Source organism: Dermochelys coriacea, chromosome 1 (genome assembly GCF_009764565.3).
Source record: "Dermochelys coriacea isolate rDerCor1 chromosome 1, rDerCor1.pri.v4, whole genome shotgun sequence".
Taxonomy (NCBI): domain Eukaryota; kingdom Metazoa; phylum Chordata; order Testudines; family Dermochelyidae; genus Dermochelys; species Dermochelys coriacea.
In genome coordinates, this window is record NC_050068.2 from 197,558,594 (window position 1) to 197,580,477 (window position 21,884).

At 44.1% G+C, this 21,884-nt stretch overlaps 1 protein-coding gene across 22 annotated transcripts in view; it reads left to right on the forward strand.

Moving 5' to 3' along the window:
• Positions 1-21,884, forward strand: part of LOC119844474 (ABI family member 3 binding protein) — a 411,236-nt gene that overhangs the window by 232,057 nt on the left and 157,295 nt on the right. For all 22 annotated transcript variants that reach the window (XM_043511028.1, XM_043511059.1, XM_043511093.1 and 19 more), the window contains 2 exons: positions 5,197-5,261; positions 20,091-20,142. In XM_043511028.1, coding sequence (XP_043366963.1) covers positions 5,197-5,261; positions 20,091-20,142 — 117 coding nt within the window. The remainder of the gene's footprint in view (positions 1-5,196; positions 5,262-20,090; positions 20,143-21,884) is intronic.

The window sequence follows — 21,884 nt, forward strand, 5'->3', positions numbered from 1 at the left end:
ATGCCTTCCCTCCTTCCTATCCCCTTTTTTGAGGACCCATCTTGTAATCAGTTGCTGAGACAGGAAGTCACCTCTCTTCTATGCTGAGGGGCCATATAATAAGTTCCAGTCTAGCTCAGAAGAAAGGATTTCTATTCCAAATACTTTGTGGTCCTCAATAAGAATTGGGGATGGAAACCAATATTAGATCTCAGGTGTCTAAACTACTACATGAAACCACAGAAATTCAGGATGGTAACAGTTGCATGTATAATTCCTTCCTTGCAAACAAATTTTCAGTATCTAACTCTTAACCTTTAGGGCATGTATTTTCATGTCTCAGTTCACCTTTCTGACAACACGTTTCTTCTTTTTACAGTCAGCCATGATCACAGTACCATGTGCTCCCATTCAACTTCTCCTCTGACCAAGGGTATTCTTAAAGGTTGTAGTGGTCATAGCTGCCCACTTACATTGACTGGGGATTATTGTCTTCCCTTACCTCAATGTTTGGTTACTCAGGACCAACCTTACCAAGATGTTTTATTGTCAATAACAAGGTCTCTGTTTGACAGTTTAGACCTTTGTCTCCATCTTGAAAAGTCCACTTTGACCTCAAGACAGTGGATAGATTTCATAGGAGCTTTTCTCAATGGTGTGATAGCCAGGACATTGCCTATGGACAGATTGGCAAACCTAAAAAAACAGGTTTCAATAGTTCAGGTAAATCCTCAAATCTCGGCAAGAAATTGTCTCCAACTATTAGGACATACATCATCTTGTACCTTTGTAACCCAATTTGCCAGGTTACATCTTGTGTGCTTCTAGGGATGGCTCAGGACAGTTTATATACTGAACACACAGTCTAGACAAGCAGTTTTCTGTTCTCTGTCAGGTTCTGAATTATTGGTGGAAGGACCCCTCCAAAGTCTGTGAGGGAGTCCCTTTCATTCAATCTCCTCCTACCATTGTTATAACATCAGATGCATCCCTCTTTGGATGGGGAGCACAGCTAGGGTCACACACCATCTAGAGCAAATGTCTTCCCAAGAGCATCTTCTTCACATCAACCTTCTAGAATTGAGAGCAGTCAGGAATGCTTGCACTCATTTCCTTCCACTGATCAGAGCCAAATCTGTCACAGTCATGACCGTGACAATACAGCCTGCATGTTCTACATTAATTGTCAGGGCAGAGCGCACTCTCCCTTGCTTGTACTGAAGCATTAAAACTCTGGAATTGGAGCAGAGCCAACCAAATAGTAATCTCATCTTCTTACCTCCTGGGTAAACAGAAAGCCACAGATGATGACGTCAGTGGGCACTTCTCCTAGAATTACAAATGGGAGTTGGCCTCACAAGTCTTCAACAGCATATTTCTAACCCGGGGGGGTTCCAGAAATGGATCTCGTTGCCACTGCTATCAACAAAAAGGTGAAAAATATTGTTTAAGAGGAGAATTCTAGCCTCAATTACTAGGAGAGGCATTCCTTATTTCATGGGTCAAGGGCCCAACGCCATTGTTCTTGAAGGTACTGAACAAGATCAAGCAGGACAAGGACAAGGTCATTTTATTTGCACTGGCTTGGTTGAAACAGATTTAGTATCCTTACCAGATTCAACTCACTTCCTGTCCACCACTGATACTTCTCATCAGGTGCTGTCTGTTGCCCCAATGCCGGTCATCTCAAAGTAGAAATTCTGTGATTCCAGGTGGTTCTTAGATGGTTCTCAGCAAAAGAGATTTTCTGTTCAACAGGTATTGTTCTATACCAGGAAAGCATCTACACAACGTACTTACCTTCAGAAAGGGAAGAGATTTCACCATCGGTGTACTTCTCAACAAGTTTCTCCTGTTCTCTCTCCTCTTTCCACTGTCCTGGACTACCTGATTGAATTTAAAAGATCAGGTCTTGTTATGAATTCCTTCAAGATTCCTTTGATTGCTATAGCAGCCTTTTACTCATCTATGGAAGGTTTTTTCAATTTTTGCTCACCCCAAAACGTCAAGGTTCCTCAAAGGACAAATGAATCTTTCCCCACAGATTAGGGAACCTACCCCTATATGGTTCTTGAACTTCATCCTTAATTACCTTCAGCTACATGTTTGTTGCTTCACCTATGCATGAAAACAGCTTTCTTGATAGCCATCACTTTTTCCCAAAGGGTAGGAGAACTGGGGGTTTTAATGGCAGATCACTTCATTTACAATGTTTTTCAAGGAAAAAGCCTTGTTATGACCACATCCTAAATTTCAACCTTAAGTGTCTTCTGAATTTCGTATTAATCAGACCAGTCATCTTCCATTTTTTTCCCCCTGAAACCACATCAGACTAGGCAGGAAGCGGTCTTCGATGCCTTCAGTGTCAGAAGGGCATTAATTTTCTATTTGGACACAACCAAACGATTCAGCAAGTCTCCCCAACTGTTTGTTTCAATTGCAGACAGATCCAAAGGATCCACAATATCTCCCATAAGATTCTTGGGGTGGATTTCTGAGTGTATTATCTAGTGTTATGAGTCTGTCAAAATTCAACCTCCCTGTACACTGTTAGACCATTCTGCAAGATTTCAGTCTACTTCTATGACGTTACTCAAGGATGTCCCAGTCTCTGAAATTTGAAGAGCTCTCCTTCCTCTCTGCTTCTGAGCAGAGGTGCAAACTCCATGGGTGCTCAGAGGCTCAAAGACCCATAGAGAAAAAATAGGGGGTGCTTAGCACCCATGGGGCTGGCTGGGGCTGCTGCTCTGGCAGCTCTGGGGCTGGCTGCCAATCAGCTACTCAGCAGTTGGCCCTGCACCTCCATCAGCTGTTGAGTAGGGCTGTCCCCCATATTCACTGTTGAGCAGGGCTGCCCCACCACTCGCTCCTCTCTGTCACCACCCCCCTTACTGCCCTTTAAGGCAGAAGGGGACAGAAAGGAATGAGCAGCAGGTGGGAGGCGCTCAGGGGCGGGAGTATTGGGGAGGGGGTGGAGCTGGGTGGGCTCTGGGGGTGGAGTGAGGGCATGGCCTCAGGGGAGGGGGTGGAACCAGTGTGGGGCACCAACAGAAAAACCAAAAGTAAGCGCCTGTGCTTCTGAGTTTCCTTTGTAGGACTTTGTGGTAGAGAAGGCCCTGAGGGAAGCTTGCTCATACAGCTCTATATATCCACAATATGGAGCAAGAGATGGCATAGAGTGCATGTGCTGGCCGACTGGACAATGCTACTGACAAATTTCTGATCAAAGGCGCATGGTGCGCATGTGCACCTGAAATAGAACGCCCATAGGAACCCTGACCTTGAACTCTAGTTACTGCACAAGATGAGTAACCTCTTCTTCACATCAACTCCCTGTGGCCTCTAATGGCGTGTATATGCACAGAAAAATATTGCAGTAAACCTCAAACTAAGTAGCACGCTATTTTTTGCTATAAATTCTTTCTGTCCTGACTGGAGAATACATAACAGATGTGAATTCAAATTATTACTGCCACATCCTGTGTCCATTGCCGTCAATGGCAAAGCTTCCATTGACTTCAGTAATGCAGAATCAAAGCCCTAAGCAAAAATGGGCCTTACCCTGAGAGGTGCTGAGCACTTAGATTGACCTTGAGTTAAAGAAACATAGGACTAGAATGGACCTTGGCAGGTCATCTAGTCCAGTCCCCTGCACTCATAGCAGGACTAAGTATTATCTAGACCAGGGGTTCTCAAACTGGGGGTTGTGACCTTCCTCAGCGGGTCACACGGTGGGTATATGGGGTCACGAGTTGTCAGCTCCATGGGGCTGACAACCCTGAACTCCCATTAAATTACCTCCCACCCCATTTTTAATTTATAAGGGGGGGTCACACTCAGAGTCTTATTGTGTGAAAGGGGTCACCAATACAAAAAGTTTGAAAACCACTGATCTAGACCATCCCTGACACTTGTGTTTTTCTAATCTGCTCTTAAAAATCTCCAATGACTGAGATTCCACAGCCTCCCTAGGCAATTTATTCCACTGCTTGACCACCCTGGCAGGAAGCTTTTCCTAATGTCCAACCAAAACCACCCTTGCTGTAATTTAAGCTCATTGATTCTTGTCTTATCCTCAGAGGTTAAGGAGAACAATTCTTCTCCCTCCTCCTTGTAAAACCCTTTATATACTTTAAAACTGTTATCATGTCCCCTCTGTCTTCTCTTTGCCAGACTAAACAAACCTAGTTTTTTCAATCTTCCCTCATAGGTCATGTTTTCTAGACCTTTAATCATTTTTGTTTTTCTCTTTTGGACTTTCTCCAATTTGTCCACATCTTTTCCGAAATTTAGCACCCAGAACTGGACACAACACCCCAGCTGAGACCTAATCAGCTCAGAGTAGAACGGAAGAATGAATTCTCATGTCTTGCTTACAACAACACTCCTGCTAATACATCCCAGAATGATGGGTTTTTTTGCAACAGTGTTACACTGTTCAACTCAGCATCTCTCTGAGGATCAGGCCTAATTTATATTGCTTTGCATGTTTGAAGTTGTTTTCTATTGTTTGTTTCTTTGGGGTCCAATACTGATCACACACATTATCCTATGTAACTTTATTCTCAGTGTAGGCTCATTGGCATCAAAGGGACTATACATGGGAATGAAGGTTTGGGCAGCAGTTACTGTTTGGAGGAATGGGGACCTGGATCCTAACACCAAATTTTTAAAGGAATATATGTGCCTACTGAGATTATTAAAAGTATCTACATGCCTAACACTCACTGATTTCAATGGGATTTAATCATCTAGATGCTTTTGAAAATCCCAGTAGGTGCCTAAATACTATTAAAAACCTGGCCCTGAGATCCTAAGGAAAAGGGATTATTTCTTCTCTGTATATACGGTAGCAAAACAGTGTCAGCCAGCAACCAATAAATAATATTTAAAATACTTAATGATTGCAAATTCCAGCAGCTCACCCAGCCCTTTTCCCTCCTTCCACTCTTCCTGTACATACACCCAGTCAGGTATAATTACAAGAATACCTTGTTTTCCTCATTAATAATATGGGAAGAAGAGGAGTTCAAGATGAATTTTAAAACAGTTGCGGAAAGAGTGAAATAAGCTATGGCAGGTTGACAGAAGGCACAATTCTCGCTACCTTCATAGCCATTGAAAAATATTCCGGAAAAAACTTAGATTATTATTTTGCTTTGTCTTGAAGAATGTGAATAATAGTTCCATGTGTTTGTTTCTTTCTTGTTAAATCAGATAAAAACAAAGAAAATGGACAGCTCCAGAATACCTACAAGGTCAAACCTAATATCCAAACACAGGTATGCAAAAAGAATATAGTATTCCCAATGTAGCCTTGTGCTTTGTAATGTCCGAATTTTTTTCTCCCTTAGGTGCTGTATATGGGATGAGGAGAATGTGGCAGCATGATTGTAATATTGGAAAATCATTAAAGCCTCTTAATCAAAACTTGATATCTAAAATTCAACTACTGTATTTAAATGCATGTTTTTATGCGTGCATTGACTGCAAAGGCTTGCAGCCCCCTGATTTAAAAGGGACAGAACTGATAGTTTCAGTATGTGAGTTCTCGACCTTGATCCAACAGTGCTTGAGTTTGCTGACCTGCAAGGCCTACCTACGTTTTCTTGCACTTTTCATGTGGCGGTGAAGGTGTAACTGAGGCATGTAGGGAAGGATTTGTTTTGTGATAGGTAGTGCAGGGCCTTCTTTTGAGTATCCTTTGATATGATATTGAGCCTATCTGTCCCGCTGTGTGTTCTATAAATATTGTAAGGGGCTTAGAGTTTTATAGCCTGATCTTCCAAGCATATATTCACGTAAGTTGTCCCATATAATTCAATATGACTTCTCACGTGGGAAGTTGCTTGTGTGAAATGGTTACAGGATCAGAGTGGCTGGGAAGGACTCATAGCTTTCTCAATTAGATAATTAGGAAATCCCTAATATCTTTACAGATGGCTAGATAGGGGAGTTAAAATTGTTCTGCTCGTGTGTTTGCAGAATGTTCATGTGAATCAAAATCAATATTTAGTATTTTTCCATATATCTTCTTTTTGGCCTTCATGAAAGCAGCCCACAAATGTGGATGTCACATGTTCATAGATATGCATATAAACAGATCTTTTTTTTTAAAAAAATGACATGTCTGAGACACAAATGCAAAGGAGGCACAAAACAGACAGAGGGAAATTTGTAGTTAAATCTGCTTTAGTATCTTAAACAGTGTCAAGTAAGCATTGCATCTCAAGATTGTTGAACAATACCCTTTCTTCTATGGGTATGTCTACACTACGAAATTAGGTCGAATTTATAGAAGTCGGTTTTGTAGAAAGCGTTTTTATACAGTCTAGTGTGTGTGTCCCCACACAAATGCTCTAAGTGCATCTAGTCGGCAGACTATGAGCACAGTACCGAGGCAACCGTCGACTTCCGGAGCTTTGCACTGTGGGTAGCTATCGCACAGTTCCCGCAGTCTCCACCGCCCATTTGAATTCTGGGTAGAAATCCCAGTGCCTGATGGGGCTAAAACATTGTCGCGGGTGGTTCTGGGTACATATCGTCAGGCTCCCGTTCCCTCCCTCCCTCCCTCCGTAAAAGCAAGGGCAGACAATCGTTTTGCACCTTTTTTCTTGAGTTACCTGTGTAGACGCCATACCATGGCAAGCATGGAGCCCGCTCAGCTAACCGTCACCGTATGTCTCCTGGGTGCTGGCGGACATGGTACTGCATTGCTACACAGCAGCAGTTTATTGCCTTTTGTCAGCAGACAGTGCAGTATGACTGGTAGCCGTCGTCGACGTAGTCCTGGGTGCTCTTTTAACTGGGTGCCTGGGCAAACATGGAAGTGACTCAGCCAGGTCATTTCCCTTGTTTCGTCTCATGGCGATTGAGTCCTACCGGCAGTGCACTGTCTTTTAATTTGCAGCCAGCAGAAGACGATGGCCAGTGGTCATACTGCACCGTCTTCTGCCGAGCACCCAGGAGGTGACGATGGCTAGCGGTCATACTGCACAGTCTGCTGCCAGCATGATGTATAAAGATAGATGAAGTGGCTCAAAACAAGAAATAGACCAGATTTGTATTCATTTTCTCCTCCCTTCCTCTGTGAAATCGACGGCCTGCTAAACCCAGTTTTGAGTTCTATCCTTGAGGCGGCCATTCAGTTTCTCGCAAAGCCACCCCCTTTGTTGATTTTAAATCCCTGTAAGCCAACTCTATAAGCCATGTCGTCAGTTGCCCCTCCCTCCGTCCGGGCAACAGCAGACAATCATTCCGCGCCTTTTTTCTGTGCAGACGCCATACCACAGCAAGCATGGAGCCCGCTCAGATCACTTTGGCAGTTAGGAGCACATTAAAAACCACACACATTGTCCAGCAGTATATGCAGCACCAGAACCTGGCAAAGCGAAACCGGGCGAGTAGGCGACATCAGCACGGTGACGAGAGTGACGAATACATGGACACAGACTTCTCTCAAAGCACAGGCCCTGCCAATGTGGGCATCATGGTGCTAATGGGGCAGGCTCATGCGGTGGAACGCCGATTCTGGGCTCGGGAAACAAGCACAGAATGGTGTGACCGCATAGTGTTGCAGGTCTGGGATGATTCCCAGTGGCTGCAAAACTTTCGCATGCGTAAGGGCACTTTCATGGAACTTTGTGACTTGCTTTCCCCTGCCCTGAGGCGCAAGAATACCAAGATGAGAGCAGCCCTCACAGTTGAGAAGCGAGTGGCAATAGCCCTGTGGAAGCTTGCAACGCCAGACAGCTATCAGTCAGTCGGGAATCAATTTGGAGTGGGCAAATCGACTGTGGGGGCTGCTGTGATGCAAGTAGCCAACGCAATCAAAGATCTGCTGATATCAAGGGTAGTGACCCTGGGAAATGTGCAGGTCATAGTGGATGGCTTTGCTGCAATGGGATTCCCTAACTGTGGTGGGGCCATAGACGGAACCCATATCCCTATCTTGGCACCAGAGCACCAAACCAGCGAGTACATAAACCGCAAGGGGTACTTTTCAATAGTGCTGCAAGCATTGGTGGATCACAAGGGACGTTTCACCAACATCAACGTGGGATGGCCGGGAAAGGTACATGACGCTCGCATCTTCAGGAACTCTGGTCTGTTTCAAAAGCTGCAGGACGGGACTTTCTTCCCAGACCAGCAAATAACCGTTGGGGATGTTGAAATGCCTATAGTTATGCTTGGGGACCCAGCCTACCCCTTAATGCCATGGCTCATGAAGCCATACTTAGGCAGCCTGGAGAGTAGTCAGGAGCTGTTCAACTACAGGCTGAGCAAGTGCAGAATGGTGGTAGAATGCGCATTTGGACATTTAAAAGCGCACTGGCACAGTTTACTGACTCGGTTAGACCTCAGCGAAACCAATATTCCCACTGCTATTACTGCTTGCTGTGTCCTCCACAATATCTGTGAGAGTAAGGGGGAGACATTTATGGCGGGGTGGGAGGTTGAGGCAAATCACCTGGCTGCTGGTTACGCACAGCCAGACACCAGGGCGGTTAGAAGAGCACAGGAGGGTGCGGTGCGCATGAGAGAAGCTTTGAAAACCAGTTTCATGACTGGCCAGGCTACAGTATGAAAGTTCTGTTTGTTTCTCCTTGACGAAACCCCCCGCCCCTTGGTTCACTCTACTTCCCTGTAAGCTAACCACCCTCCCCACCTCCCTTCGATCACCATTTGTAGAGGCAATAAAGTCATTGTTGCCTCACATTCATACATTCTTTATTAATTCATCACACAAATAGGGGGATAATTACCAAGGTAGCCCAGGAGGGGTGGTGGAGGAGGGAAGGACAAGACCACACGGCACTTTAAAAGTTTAAAACTTCTTGAATGCCAGCCTTCTGTTACTTGGGCAATCCTCTGGGGTGGAGTGGCTGGGTGGCCAGAGGCCCCCCACCGCGTTCTTGGGCGTCTGGGTGAGGAGGCTATGGAACTTGGGGAGGAGGGCAGTTGGTTACACAGGAGCTGTAGCGGCGGTCTGTGCTCCTGCTGCCTTTCCTGCAGCTCAACCGTATGCTGGAGCATGTTAGTTTGATCCTCCAGCAGCCTCAGCATTGCATCCTGCCTCCTCTCATCACGCTGCCGCCACCTTTCAGCTTCAGCCCTCTCTTCAGCCCGCCACTTACTCTCTTCAGCCCGCCACCTCTCCTCCTGGTCATTTTGTGCTTTCCTGCACTCTGACATTGTCTGCCTCCATGAATTCGTCTGTGCTCTGTCAGTGTGGGAGGACAGCATGAGCTCAGAGAACATTTCATTGCAAGTGCGTTTTCTTCGCCTTCTAATCTTCACTAGCCTCTGAAGGAGAAGATCCTGTGATCCTTGAAACACATGCAGCTGGTGGAGGAAAAAAAAGGACAGTGGTATTTAAAAAGACATATATTTTTATAGAACAATGGGTATACTCTTTCACAGTAAACCTTGCTGTTAACATTACATACATAGCACATGTGCTTTCGTTACAAGGTCGCATTTTGCCTCCCCTCCTCACCACCCCCCGCATGGCTAACAGCGGGGAACATTTCTGTTCAGCCATAGGCAAACAGCCCAGCAGGAACGGGCACCTCTGAATGTCCCCTTAAGAAAAGCACCCTATTTCTACCAGGTGACCATGAATGATATCACTCTCCTGAGGATAACACAGAGAGATAAAGAATGGATATTGTTTGAACGCCAGCAAACATACATTCAATGCTTTGTTCTACAATGATTCCCGAGTACGTCCTACTGGCCTGGAGTGCTAAAGTGTCCTACCATGGTGGATGGAATAAGGCTGCCCTCCCCAGAAAAATTTTGCAAAGGCTTTGGGAGTATATCCAGGAGAGCCATGAATGCCAGGGCAAATTAAACATTAAACATGCTGGCTTTTAAACCTTTTATAGTATTTTAAAAGGTACACTTACCCGAGGTCCCTTCTCCGCCTGGTGGGTCCGGGAGGCTGCCTTGGGTGGGTTTGGAGGGTACTGGCTCCAGGTCCAGGGTGAGAAACAGTTCCTGGCTGTCGGGAAAACCGGTTTCTCCGCTTGTTTGCTGTGAGCTATCTACAGCCTCCTCCTCATCGTCTTCCTCATCCCCAAAACCTGCTTCCGTGTTGCCTCCATCTCCATTGAAGGAGTCAAACAACACGGCTGAGGTAGTGGTGGCTGAACCCCCTAAAATGGCATGCGGCTTATCATAGAAGCGGCATCTTTGGGGCTCTGACCCGGAGCGGCCGTTCGCCTCTCTGGTTTTCTGGTAGGTTTGCCTCAGCTCCTTAAGTTTCACGTGGCACTATTTTGGGTCCCTGTTATGGCTTCTGTCCTTCATGCCCTGGGAGATTTTCACAAATGTTTTGGCATTTCGAAAACTGGAATGTAGTTCTGATAGCACGGATTCCTCTCCCCATACAGTGATCAGATCCCGTACCTCCCATTCGGTCCATGCAGGAGCTCTTTTGCAATTCTGGGACTCCATCATGGTCACCTCTGCTGATGAGCTCTGCATGGTCACCTCTGCTGATGAGCTCTGCATGGTCACCTGCAGCTTGCCACACTGGCCAAACAGGAAATTGAAATTCAAAAGTTCGCGGGTCTTTTCCTGTCTACCTGGTCAGTGCATCTGAGTTGAGAGTGCTGTCCAGAGTGGTCACAATGGAGCACTCTGGGATAGCTCCCGGAGGCCAATAACATCTAATTGCATCCATAGTACCCCAAATTCGACCCAGCAAAACCGATTTCAGCGCTAATCCCCTTGTCAGGGGTGGAGTAAGGAAATCGATTTTAAGAGCCCTTTAAGTCGAAAAAAAGGGCTTTGTCATGTGGACGGGTGCAGGGTTACATCGATTTAACGCTGCTAAATTCGACCTCAACGCCTAGTGTAGACCAGGGCTATGACATTCTGTAGTACCCCTATTTTACAAATACTGTTAATGGAGTTTTTCTTTATATCTCTGCAGGGAATGTCACACTTAGCAATCATTATTCTATGGACCAAAAAAGTATCCTATCAATGAACATGTATTAGACAATACAATAATAGCCCCCCCCCAAAATGGTGGAAGATCCCATTAATTCACTCGTTTAACAAAACACTGTATAGAACACCTGATTGAATACGGTAGAGAATAATCCATAGGGCTTAACCTCACATGTCTCTTCTGTCTCTGTAATCTGTTTTTATCAGAAGAGGGAAGAGGTTACAGGTCCTAAATTGTTTCTTTGTATGTAACTTCAGATATCTTGTTTTGTCACTCTCTGATATAAAACCATATGGTGGTAGCTAGAGGGTAGTTTGTGCATGTTGTCCATTTACCGTGTGACCAGTAAATCCTTCAGGAGTTACCTTACATAATCATTCCCTTTCCTCCTTGGAGGAAGAGTTAGGCCATTAATTTAGGAAAGCAGGCATTCTAACTATAACAGCTTGCATTATGAGGATGCCTGGAATCATTGGAGTATAAATTTTGGGACACTAATTTAAAGCTAATAGGCGAGATCTTTGAATGTGTCAGAGCTGCCCCTGGTGCAGCTCAGAGTGGTGTGTTGTGGGGCGGACCACCTCTACATTACCCAAGCTGAGCATGGTGAGTTCCCTAGCCTCAAGACTATTCTAAAGTAATACCTGGCAGCCCATGGCCCAGTTGAGTCATTCCAGCTTCTGGGGATAAACAGAGTGAAAGTAAACTCTGGCCAAGCCCTCTACTCTTAGATCTTGGGCACATCATGTTGGCTCTGGGCCACCTAGGGATTCACCTTATGCAAGGGGAATTGTGAGATAGCTGATTAAGTTCGGTTTCCAGAAGTTTTGTGCTTCCTGAGCATAGGGGAGAATTGGAGCCAATAAATCTTCTTTTTGTCAGCTTCCTGGGGCTTAGATACTGGTCACCCTGCTGTGAGACACGCTACTGATTTGTAATGAAAATATTCAATGCTGATGTGCACACACCATCATTCCCAGTCTAGTGGTACAAAACAAAACAAGGATGGTGATCAGCTATCAATTACATCACTCCCACATTTACATTTTTACTTTAGTTTCCACAGCAGAGAACCAGTCATACCACTCATTAGGCCGGGTGTGTTTTAATGATGCAACAACACTATTTCTACAAAGCCAGATTGGTAATGAGTTAGGCCAAAAGTCGTTTTTTATTTGTTCAGAGGCAATAGTCTCATTTTTGGAGTGGTTCTGATTTTTCTCTGTAATGAGTGCCTTTGAAAGGCTTTATTGCTGCATTTCATGTATAGCCACCATGTCATTATGTATGTTGTTGTTCTGTTGTGTTATGTGCTATTATGTTATGTTGTTGTTCTGCCTTTTCAACAACATTGCAACAAAACAGTTTTTGTTTCTTTTGGTAGCTTGACCCAACAAGTTTGGCTAAATTTTGGGGCTGGGTGATGAGGAGCAGTTACAAGAAAAAAATAAATAACAATCATAAGTACAATCCACTTCATAAACAAGGGGCAGGGAATGTGGTGGGGGCTAGAGGAGAGAAGAGGAACACTGTAGAAAAAAACTTTCTCTTCTAGCTGATTAAAATGCAGCGGTTATATAATGTCAGGCTGCAAGGCGGAGTTCCCTCTAGATTCTCTGTCCAACAGGGAAAGGCTTTTAGTGTCAATCACTTATTTATCTCCAAAGAAAAACATGACTGTTTTCTTAAGGCTTGTCCAGTCGGATTGAATCCAGTGCTGCCATAAGGAAAGCAACAATGTCCTTATGTCTCGCATTTTAAAATATATGTTAACTTTATGTGGCTTTGGGAGATTGGAGCGTCAGAAATAAGTAAACAGCAGCTGCTAAAAGTTGTACTGCTATAAGAAAAGGAGTACTTGTGGCACCTTAGAGACTAACACATTTATTTGAGCATAAGCTTTCGTGAGCTACAGCTCACTTCATCAGATGCATTCAGTGGAAAATACAGTAGGGAGATTTATATACATAGAGAACATGAAACAATGGGTGTTACCATACACACTGTAACAAGAGAGATCACTTAAGGTGAGCTATTACCAGCAGGAGAGTAGGGGAGGGGAGCCTTTTGTAGTGATGATCAAGGTGGGCCATTTCCAGCAGTTGACAAGAATGTCTGAGGAACAGTGTGTGTGTGGGGGGGGTTGATGGTGGGAGATAAACATGGGGAAATAGTTTTACTTTGTGTAATGATATAATTGTATCCAGTTTGCAAATTAATTCCAATTCAGCAGTCTCTCTTTGGAGCCTGTTTTTGAAGTTTTTTTTGTTGAAGTATTGCCACTTTTAGGTCTGTAATCAAGTGACCGGAGAGATTGAAGTGTTCTCCAACTGGTTTTTGAATGGTATAATTCTTGACGTCTGATTTGTGTCCATTTATTTTTTTACGTAGAGACTGTCCAGTTTGACCAATGTACATGGCAGAGGGGCATTGCTGGCACATGATGGCATATATCACATTGGTAGATGTGCAGGTGAACGAGCCTCTGATATTGTGGCTGATGTGATTAGGCCCTATGATGGTGTCCCCAGAATAGGTATGTGGACAGAGTTGGCAACGGGCTTTGTTGCAAGGATAGGTTTGTGGGTTAGTGGTTCTGGTGTGTGGTTACTGGTGAGTATTTGCTTCAGGTTGGGGGGCTGTCTGTAAGCAAGGACTGGCCTGTCTCCCAAGATCCGTGAGAGTGATGGGTCATCCTCCAGGTTAGGTTGTAGATTTTTGATGATGCGTTGGAGAGGTTTTAGTTGGGGGGCTGAAGGTGATGGCTAGTGGCGTTCTGTTATTTTCTTTGTTGGGCCTGTCCTGTAGTAGGTGACTTCTGGGTACTCTTCTGGCTCTGTCAATCTGCTATATAAACTCTTTTATACCTGGGACAAAAATAGATGAGAGGTGCATTAGGTATATGTCTACAAATCAAGAGACCTCTCTTTTGACAGTGGCTGCATCGCTAACTTTTTGTATCACCTTGAGCTAGTCACTTCTGTTTATTTCTTATCTACATTATTTTAAATGCTTCCATCACTGTAGTATCTGATTGCCTAAGCTCTCTGTTTTATTTTCTCAGTCTGGAAAATGAGAATAATATTTGCCTTACTCACAGGTGTGAGCATCATTTAGTTAATGATTATAAAGTGGTTTGATAATGTAAAACTCTATACAAATAGTAGGTATCACTTTGGCATTTAAATCCTGTGGTGAAAAAATGCCTGAGGGAAAAGGTACATCAATATTTGTCAACTCAAAATATAGGTTTGCTATCCTAGATTCAGAGAGAAAGAGGGAAAGAGTTCATTATGGCAGGCATTGTCAGATGGAGCTGTTACACATGGTCCTCCAAGTTATCTTTCTTAGCATGTGATCAAATGTACAGTCTTGGGAGAACATGCTGTCTTGTTAGTTTTTGTTGTGCATGGTCCTGTATAGAGGCAGAGGTCCTTAAAGAAGAGATGTGCAAGCAGCAGGAGAGTTGGCTCCCTGTCTTGGTCTCTGACTAGAGTCAGGTCATGAGCAGAGTTGCTCTTTGAGAACTGGGTATTGAAGTTACTCTGAAATACTGGATTGCCTGCATGCTGTGTAAACATCTGAGAAACCAGTCGTGAAATCTGTGTAAATATACAGGTTACACTTAGAGTACACTCAGACTTTGTCACTGATTTCCCGTCTGTTGGGAAGCTGACTTGTGGGGACTTGGACATCTATTACCACTCAGCAGAGAGAGAATGCTCATGTCAGGATGAAACAGTGGTAGTGGAAGAAGGGAGAACAATAGATTTGATTTAAAATAATGCTGGAATTATGTCAGTGCCCACCAGGATTTTAGCCCTGATCATTCAGGAAGCAATGTTCTTAATGGGAAGTCTGATTGATTAAATGAAAATGCCAGTGGGTTGGGATCCAGATGTTAGAAGAAGCAGGGCCCAAAGTTATGCAACTAGCAACTTTAGAGATACTTTAGCAAGTGAGCATCTGAAAGACCAGATGTTGATAGCAATGGTGCTGTGGTAAACCTTGCTCACTAGTAATGGGAAAATACTGAGCATTAAGCAAAAAAAATCTTTTGAGTTCTTCAGTAAAGAGCATGATGTAGACTTCTCCTTGAATCCACCCCAGGTTGGTACTGAATCAAGGTTGTTACTGGGTGATAGCTGTTCGGTGGCCAGTCTAAAATGAGAATGGTGGTCCCAGGCCACTTTTTAGTACAGGAACTCCTCACTTAAAGTTGTCCCAATTAACGTTGTTTCATTGCTGATCAGTTAGAGAACATGCTCGTTTAAAGTTGCGCAATGCTCCCTTATAATGTCGTTTGGCAGCCGCCTGCTTTGTCCCCAGCTTGCAGGAAGAGCAGCCAGTTGGAGCTAGCTGGTGGGGCATGGAACTAGGGTGGACCGGCAGCCCCCCATCAGTTCCCCACTCCCCTAAGTTCCCTGTGCGGCAGCCATCCAGCAGGCTGTCAATTGCCAGGCAGTTCAATTGTCCCTCTCCCCATTGCCATATGCTGCTCCTGCCCTCTGCCTTGGAGCTGCTCCCCGGAGCCTCCTGCTTGCTGTGGAGGGGTGGAAGAGAGGGTCTAATGTCAGGGTGTCTTCCTGCTTCTGCACCCCACTTTCCCCATTTCCATAGAGCAGGAGGGGGACACGGCAGGGCTTAGGATGGAGGGAGCTTCCTGGCATCAGCTTCTGTCTCAACTTGCTGATCTGCTTAAAAAGGCAGCGTACTTAGAGTGGGGTCAGCGTACTTAAAGGGGCAATGCGCATCTCTCTCTTTGTCTGCCATGCTGTCTCCCCTCCCTCCATTCGTGCTGCCTTGTAGAGTGTGAGGCTACAGCTCAACTGATTGCTAGTTCATCATTTAGCAATAAGACATTCCCTGGAAAATATCCCACCCTCTGACTTCAGTTGAAGTTTTGCATGGTCTCCCTAGCCTCCATCATTCCCTCCCTGGATCCGGGAGACTGATATGCTGCCCTCAATTTAAAGGACACATAATTTCATATTTCCATCTTCCCAGGGCACCAGCACTTCCTTCGCTTCATGTTGGGCTGGTGCCATTTCCAGTTCACGGTGATGCCCTTTGGTCTCTCGTCAGCCCCATAATGTTCATAAAGTGCACAGTGCCAGTGCCCACTTAACTGCGGCATCGGGGAGTCTAAATATACACGTACCTCAACGACAGGTTGATAAGGGCCAGTCCCCGGATCACGTGTGGCGGCATCTCAACTTGGTATGTTCCACCTGTCAAGACATAGGGTTGATAATAAACAAGAAAAAGTCAACCTTAATCCCAGTACGACGCATAGAATTAATTGGAGCGATCCTCAATTCCCCTCAGGCCAGGGCCTTCCTCCCTGAGTCTTGATTCCAGGCCATGGCGAACCTCATCGTGGGCCTGCGGGCCCACCCACTGACCACTGCCCACACGTGCCTGTGACTGTTGGGCCACATGGCAGCATGTATTTACGTGGGCTGGCGTGCATGACTGTGCCTCAGACCCCTTCAGGCGTGGCTGGTGTTGGTCTATATCCCCAACTGGCACAGCATGGACCAGGTGGTCAGGATCCCAAGTCAGTGTTGGAAGGAGTTCCCTTTGTGGCTCTGACTTTGTCAGTGACCCTTGTCTCCAACGCCTCAGACCTGGGCAGACAAGCCCACCTGGGCACTCTCTGCACTCAAACGCTTTGGTCCAGTCATGATCACTCACTGCATATCAATGTCAGGGAACTCAGGGTGGTTCGACTAGCCTGCCAAGCATTTCTACCTCATATTCAAGACAGGGTGGTTCAGAGGGAGAGGAATTATTTAAGCTCAGCACCAATGTGGACACAAGAACAAATGGGTATAAACTGGCCACCAGGAAGTTTAGACTTGAAATCAGACGAAGGTTTTTAACCATCAGAGGAGTGAAGTTTTGGAATAACCTTCCAAGGGAAGCAGTGGGGGCAAAAGATCTATCTGGTTTTAAGATTCTACTCGATAAGTTTATGGAGGAGATGGTATGATGGGATAATGGGATTTTGGTAAGTAATTGATCTTTAAATATTCAGGGTAAATAGGCCAAATCCCCTGAGATGGGATATTAGATGGATGGGATCTGATTTACTATAGAAAACTCTTTCCTGGGTATCTGGCTGGTGAATCTTGCACATGTGCTCAGGGTTTGGCTGATTGCCATGTTTGGGGTCGGGAGGGAGTTTTCCTCCAGGGCAGATTGGAGAGGCCCTGGAGGTTTTTTTGCCTTCCTTTGTAGCATGGGGCATGGTTGACTGGAGGGAGGCTTCTCTGCTCCCTCGAAGTTTTGAACCATGATTTGAGGACTTCAATAGCTCAGACATGGGTGAGGTTTTTCATAGGAGTTGGTGGGTGACATTCTGTGGCCTGCGCTGTGCAGGAGGTCGGACTAGATGATCAGAGTGGTCCCTTCTGACCTTAGTATCTATGAATCTAGGTCCTGACAGAAACTATGGCTATGGTCTTCTATATCAACAGGCAGGGCAGAGCCAGGTCGTCTGCCCTCTGCCAGGAAGCCCTCTGGCCTTGGGACTTCTGTCTGCAGCACAACATCCATCTCATAGCCGCTCACCTTCCAGGGACCAAGAAGGCTTTGGTGGATCACCTCAGCAGGACGTTCTCATCTCTCCACAAGTGGTCTCTTCATCCAGAGGTGGTCAGTTCCATCTTCCACAAGTGGGGAACTCCCCTGCTGGACCTGTTCACATCCTGGCAGAACAGGAAATGCCACGTCTTCTGCTCAATCAGGGGCATGGACAGAGGATCCCTGTAAAACACCTTTCTGCTCCCGTGGTCAGGAGCTTTGATGTACGCCTTCCCTCCAGTGCCGTTGCTACCCCGGGTTCTCACAAAGATCAAACAGAGCAGGGCAAGAGTCATCCTCATAGCGCTGGTGTGGCAGTGCCAACACTGGTTCAGCACTCTGCTGGATCTCTCGGTGGCAACCCTGTTCCAGCTACCGCTCAGATCGGACCTGTTGTCCCAGTGCCACGGCAGTCTTCTGCATCCCAACCTGGCAGCATTACATCTGATGGCCTGGCTGCTGTGTGGCTAAACGTGCAGGAGAAGTAGTGCTCGGCTGAGGTTCAGCACATCCTGTTGGGAAGTAGGAAGCCCTCCACCAGAGTGATCTACCTGGTTAAGTGGAAACGGGTCACCTGCTGGATGGCAGGCAAAGGTGTTCCCTCCTGAGCAGGCTTCTCTGCAGCTTATTCTGGACTACCTCCTGCATCTTAAGATCCAGGGCATCAGTAGCTCTGGCCACAGCCCATTTCCAACCAGCTCTACCCATTTTGGGGGATTCTTTCTTCCCTGGCATATAGGAGAAGTTGCAGCCACACTGCTCCGCTGCAGCCTTGTGCCACATGGATTTATCCACAAACTGAGGTCTCCTTCAGCTTAAACAGGAAAAAATTGCATAAATGCTTGATTAGTCTGGCCCTATATCTACTGCACAAACTGAACTATTCCCAAACATGACTTGCGCCAAAGAAAAATACTTGAAAACATTTGCAGTGGGTAAGATGCTATACCATATTGTATATACTAAACTATACAAGAATATACATATTTACTACTACCCCTACTAGCAGTATTTTTTCATGATATTCAGTCAGGAAGCTGCTCAGTTGTGGTTTTTTAAAAAACTGTTTTGTGTTTTTAAAGGGAAAGAACATACGATATATTTCTGTAATTAAAATCAACAGATGAAACTGCAATCTGTTTAATTAGATTTGTTTTCTGTACAGTGCAGTACAGTTTATTTTTAAATAATGTTTTGATGGCCTGAACTTGACAGCAAAGGTTGATCAAAAATCCGGAGAATCATAGAATCATAGAATATCAGGGTTGGAAGGGACCCCAGAAGGTCATCTAGTCCAACCCCCTGCTCAAAGCAGGACCAAGTCCCAGAAGAAGAATGTGATCCACAATGAGATCTCAAATGGTCTCATAAAAATTTGACTCAGATGAAACGATTAATAAAAATGCATAGTATTTTATTATTTTTTACCTAAATGTGCTTTTGTATGAAATAGATTAAATGAATGACATTATGAAATACAGAATAAACCAGTAGCATTAACTCCCTCACTCATTTAGAAGCAGGACTTTATATGCTATATGCTTAGCCAAAAGAGGTATTTGTATATTGAGTTCTATTCCTCCTTTAAACTCAGACTTCACTGGAAGAGGATTATATTTTATAGCTACAGTTAGTATACGTATATATCTGGCAGTACTTCTGCCTGGTCCCTTTCCAGTCATTGTACTATTGAAATGTTGGCTCCCGTACCTGCACGAGCCAAAGGACGGTCAGGGCTTACTTATGTCATAGAGATCTGCTATTTTCTCCATTCTGAGAAATGCAGGGCCAATTCATGTGCTAAAGATGCTTATTTCCATGCTGCTCAAAAGTCTGTAAAGGATTAGTATGTGGATGGAAACCTTTCTGGATCAAAGACCAATGTAAGGCAAAAATATTTGCAATACAAATATAAAAAGCATATAAATGCCTTTCAATTTGGAGCCCCCTTGTTACTGGCCTGTTATCACCCTGAGAAATCAGTTGTTGAAATTAAGGTGATGCCATTGATAAATTCCACAGATGCTAACCCACATCAAATGCCTTTTACATCCATACTTTACATTAGATGAGAAGTGAGCATCTGATCTGGATTTAAAAAACATAAAATAGTCCTGGTTTATGAGAATGGTTTGTGAACTTTTCAATAACCTTGATCTGAGTTGGAAGTTAGTAACAAAATACACAACTGGGTGATTATTGTTGTTTTGGAGGTTTCATTGTTACTTTGCACAGTTTCATTGTCAAGGTTTCTCCGGTTCTTTAGTGGTCCACAGTACAAGCTGGAGAGATTGTTCTCAAAGAGAACAAAGGTTAGAGGATTTCTTAGCAGTAAGATTTTCTGTATTAATGGAGCAAAACAACTGGCTGTAGCCAAATGAAACAGTTCTCGCCAGCAAAAATGAAGTGTAACCTTCAGTGATTGGGTTTGGAGCCATATCCATTGTTAACTTGGGACAAATGAGGCACTGGATTGAAGCCTTATATTTTCATTACAAAGAAAAATTCAATTACTATTATGGCACAGATCCTAATGCTTATATATTTTTTCTCTTTATAGCTCATACTACGAGATGCTACAAAACTTGTCCCTATTACAAGAATCAAACAAGGTAACTTGTGTTTTTTTTCATGTTTTTTTCCCCTTGAACACAAATATCTCACAAAAACGTATAAAATGAATGAAAAAACAGAATACATTTACTGTAATTAATATATGCAAAGTCTAGTGAAACTTTCCTTCTAACCAAAATCAATGGAACTTCACAATCAAAATTGTAGTTAAAGTAGTTAAACTGTGTTCACTCTTCATTTTTAAACTGTTATTTTGTTGCATCATACACAACTACTTCATTGAATCATTTGCTGAATGGCTACCAATTCTAGTTTCTGCTAGTGTCTAGCTATTAGGTTATCATGTGAGCCATATTGATAAAGGTATCCAGATTTGTCATTCTCTCTGCCTTGCATTCCCTAGCTGCCAGGTATGCAAAGAAGCAATATGTGACTTGAGTTAAACTTGTACTACACAGTGAGATATTTACAATACATAATCATGCACTGATCAGTTCTTCATAAGCTTCAAATTGTATTCCATCCCTCAGTACCTAGTCTTTGGTTTTCTCCATTTCCTGCCCTCCTTCAGGCTTTCTTTCCTTCCTTTATATAGGCATCTTCTGTGTGTTTTGAAAATTAGATATTGCTAAGGCTTTACTTTTCTGAATGTTAAATTCTGCATTGTAAGATTTAAAGTGTTGAGCTAGATATAATCTGTGTGCTCTGCTCAAATTGCAAAGCCCGTTCCCTCCTGGCATCCATGCCAATGTGACTACTCTTTGTTACTGTGTATATAGTGTACTCAGGCAGATAATATGAATCCAGCTGCAGACCATGATGTTCTAAAATGTGATCTGCAGCCTCCCTCATACAAATCTAGAGTTCTAGCCCTTGGAGATAGCAGGTTCCAGCAATCAATGCCCCATTTTCATCTAAATAGCCCTTAGTTAGTTAAATATGAGCATTGCATGCTAGAGCCTGTAGTCTCTGCACATTGTAGGTGACACTCTACAAGTTAGATGCAGCCTTGAGGCCCCTAAAGTGTTGTCAATGTGGATCACAGAAAAATTTGCATGCCTCTTGTATTCTGTTTTCTTGCATAGTGCTGTAGTAAAATCCACAATCAGTGTGTCATACACACTCATCCATATTCTCTGCCCTGTACACTGCTGGAGGCTTAGAAGGACAATGTTACAGATATAGAGCCATAGAAGAAATAACCAAGGTTGAGTCAATGTTGATAGTATGTTTCTACTGTTATTAGCTTGGTATTCACATACAAGTGGAAGCACAATTATGACAATTGTCAGAATATTTCTTTAACAAGCAATTCACTAAACACAAAAGTTATTAGCCCAGATGTTAGCTTTTTCTGAGCAGTGTGTGTGGGGAAACGGGCAGAGTTCTTCTTTAGTAGTTTTAGATGAGTAAAGATATTCCCTAAACTTTAAGGATGAGTTGGGGAAAACTCAACAAATATTTTTAACGTCCAGCTCAAGGGCAGAGGATGTTTAGAAACTTTTTTTTAAATGCATATGTTTTCAATGTGCTTTAGACCAAAATAAAGATGGAGGGAAGGCTTTTAGGAAAGAAATGAAAGTAGCAAATGAAAGCATATCTGGGTATGGGTAGTGCTATCTTCCATCAGTACTTCAGTGATGAGTCTCAGCAGAAACTGATAAACAGCCAGCTACAGTCCAAGTGGAAGAGAGGAAATATTGGCGTCTGGAAATGTATTTACCAAGAAAAAGTTAAGGTTGCACAGCTGCATTTCTAGAAAAAAACGGGGGAGAGATTT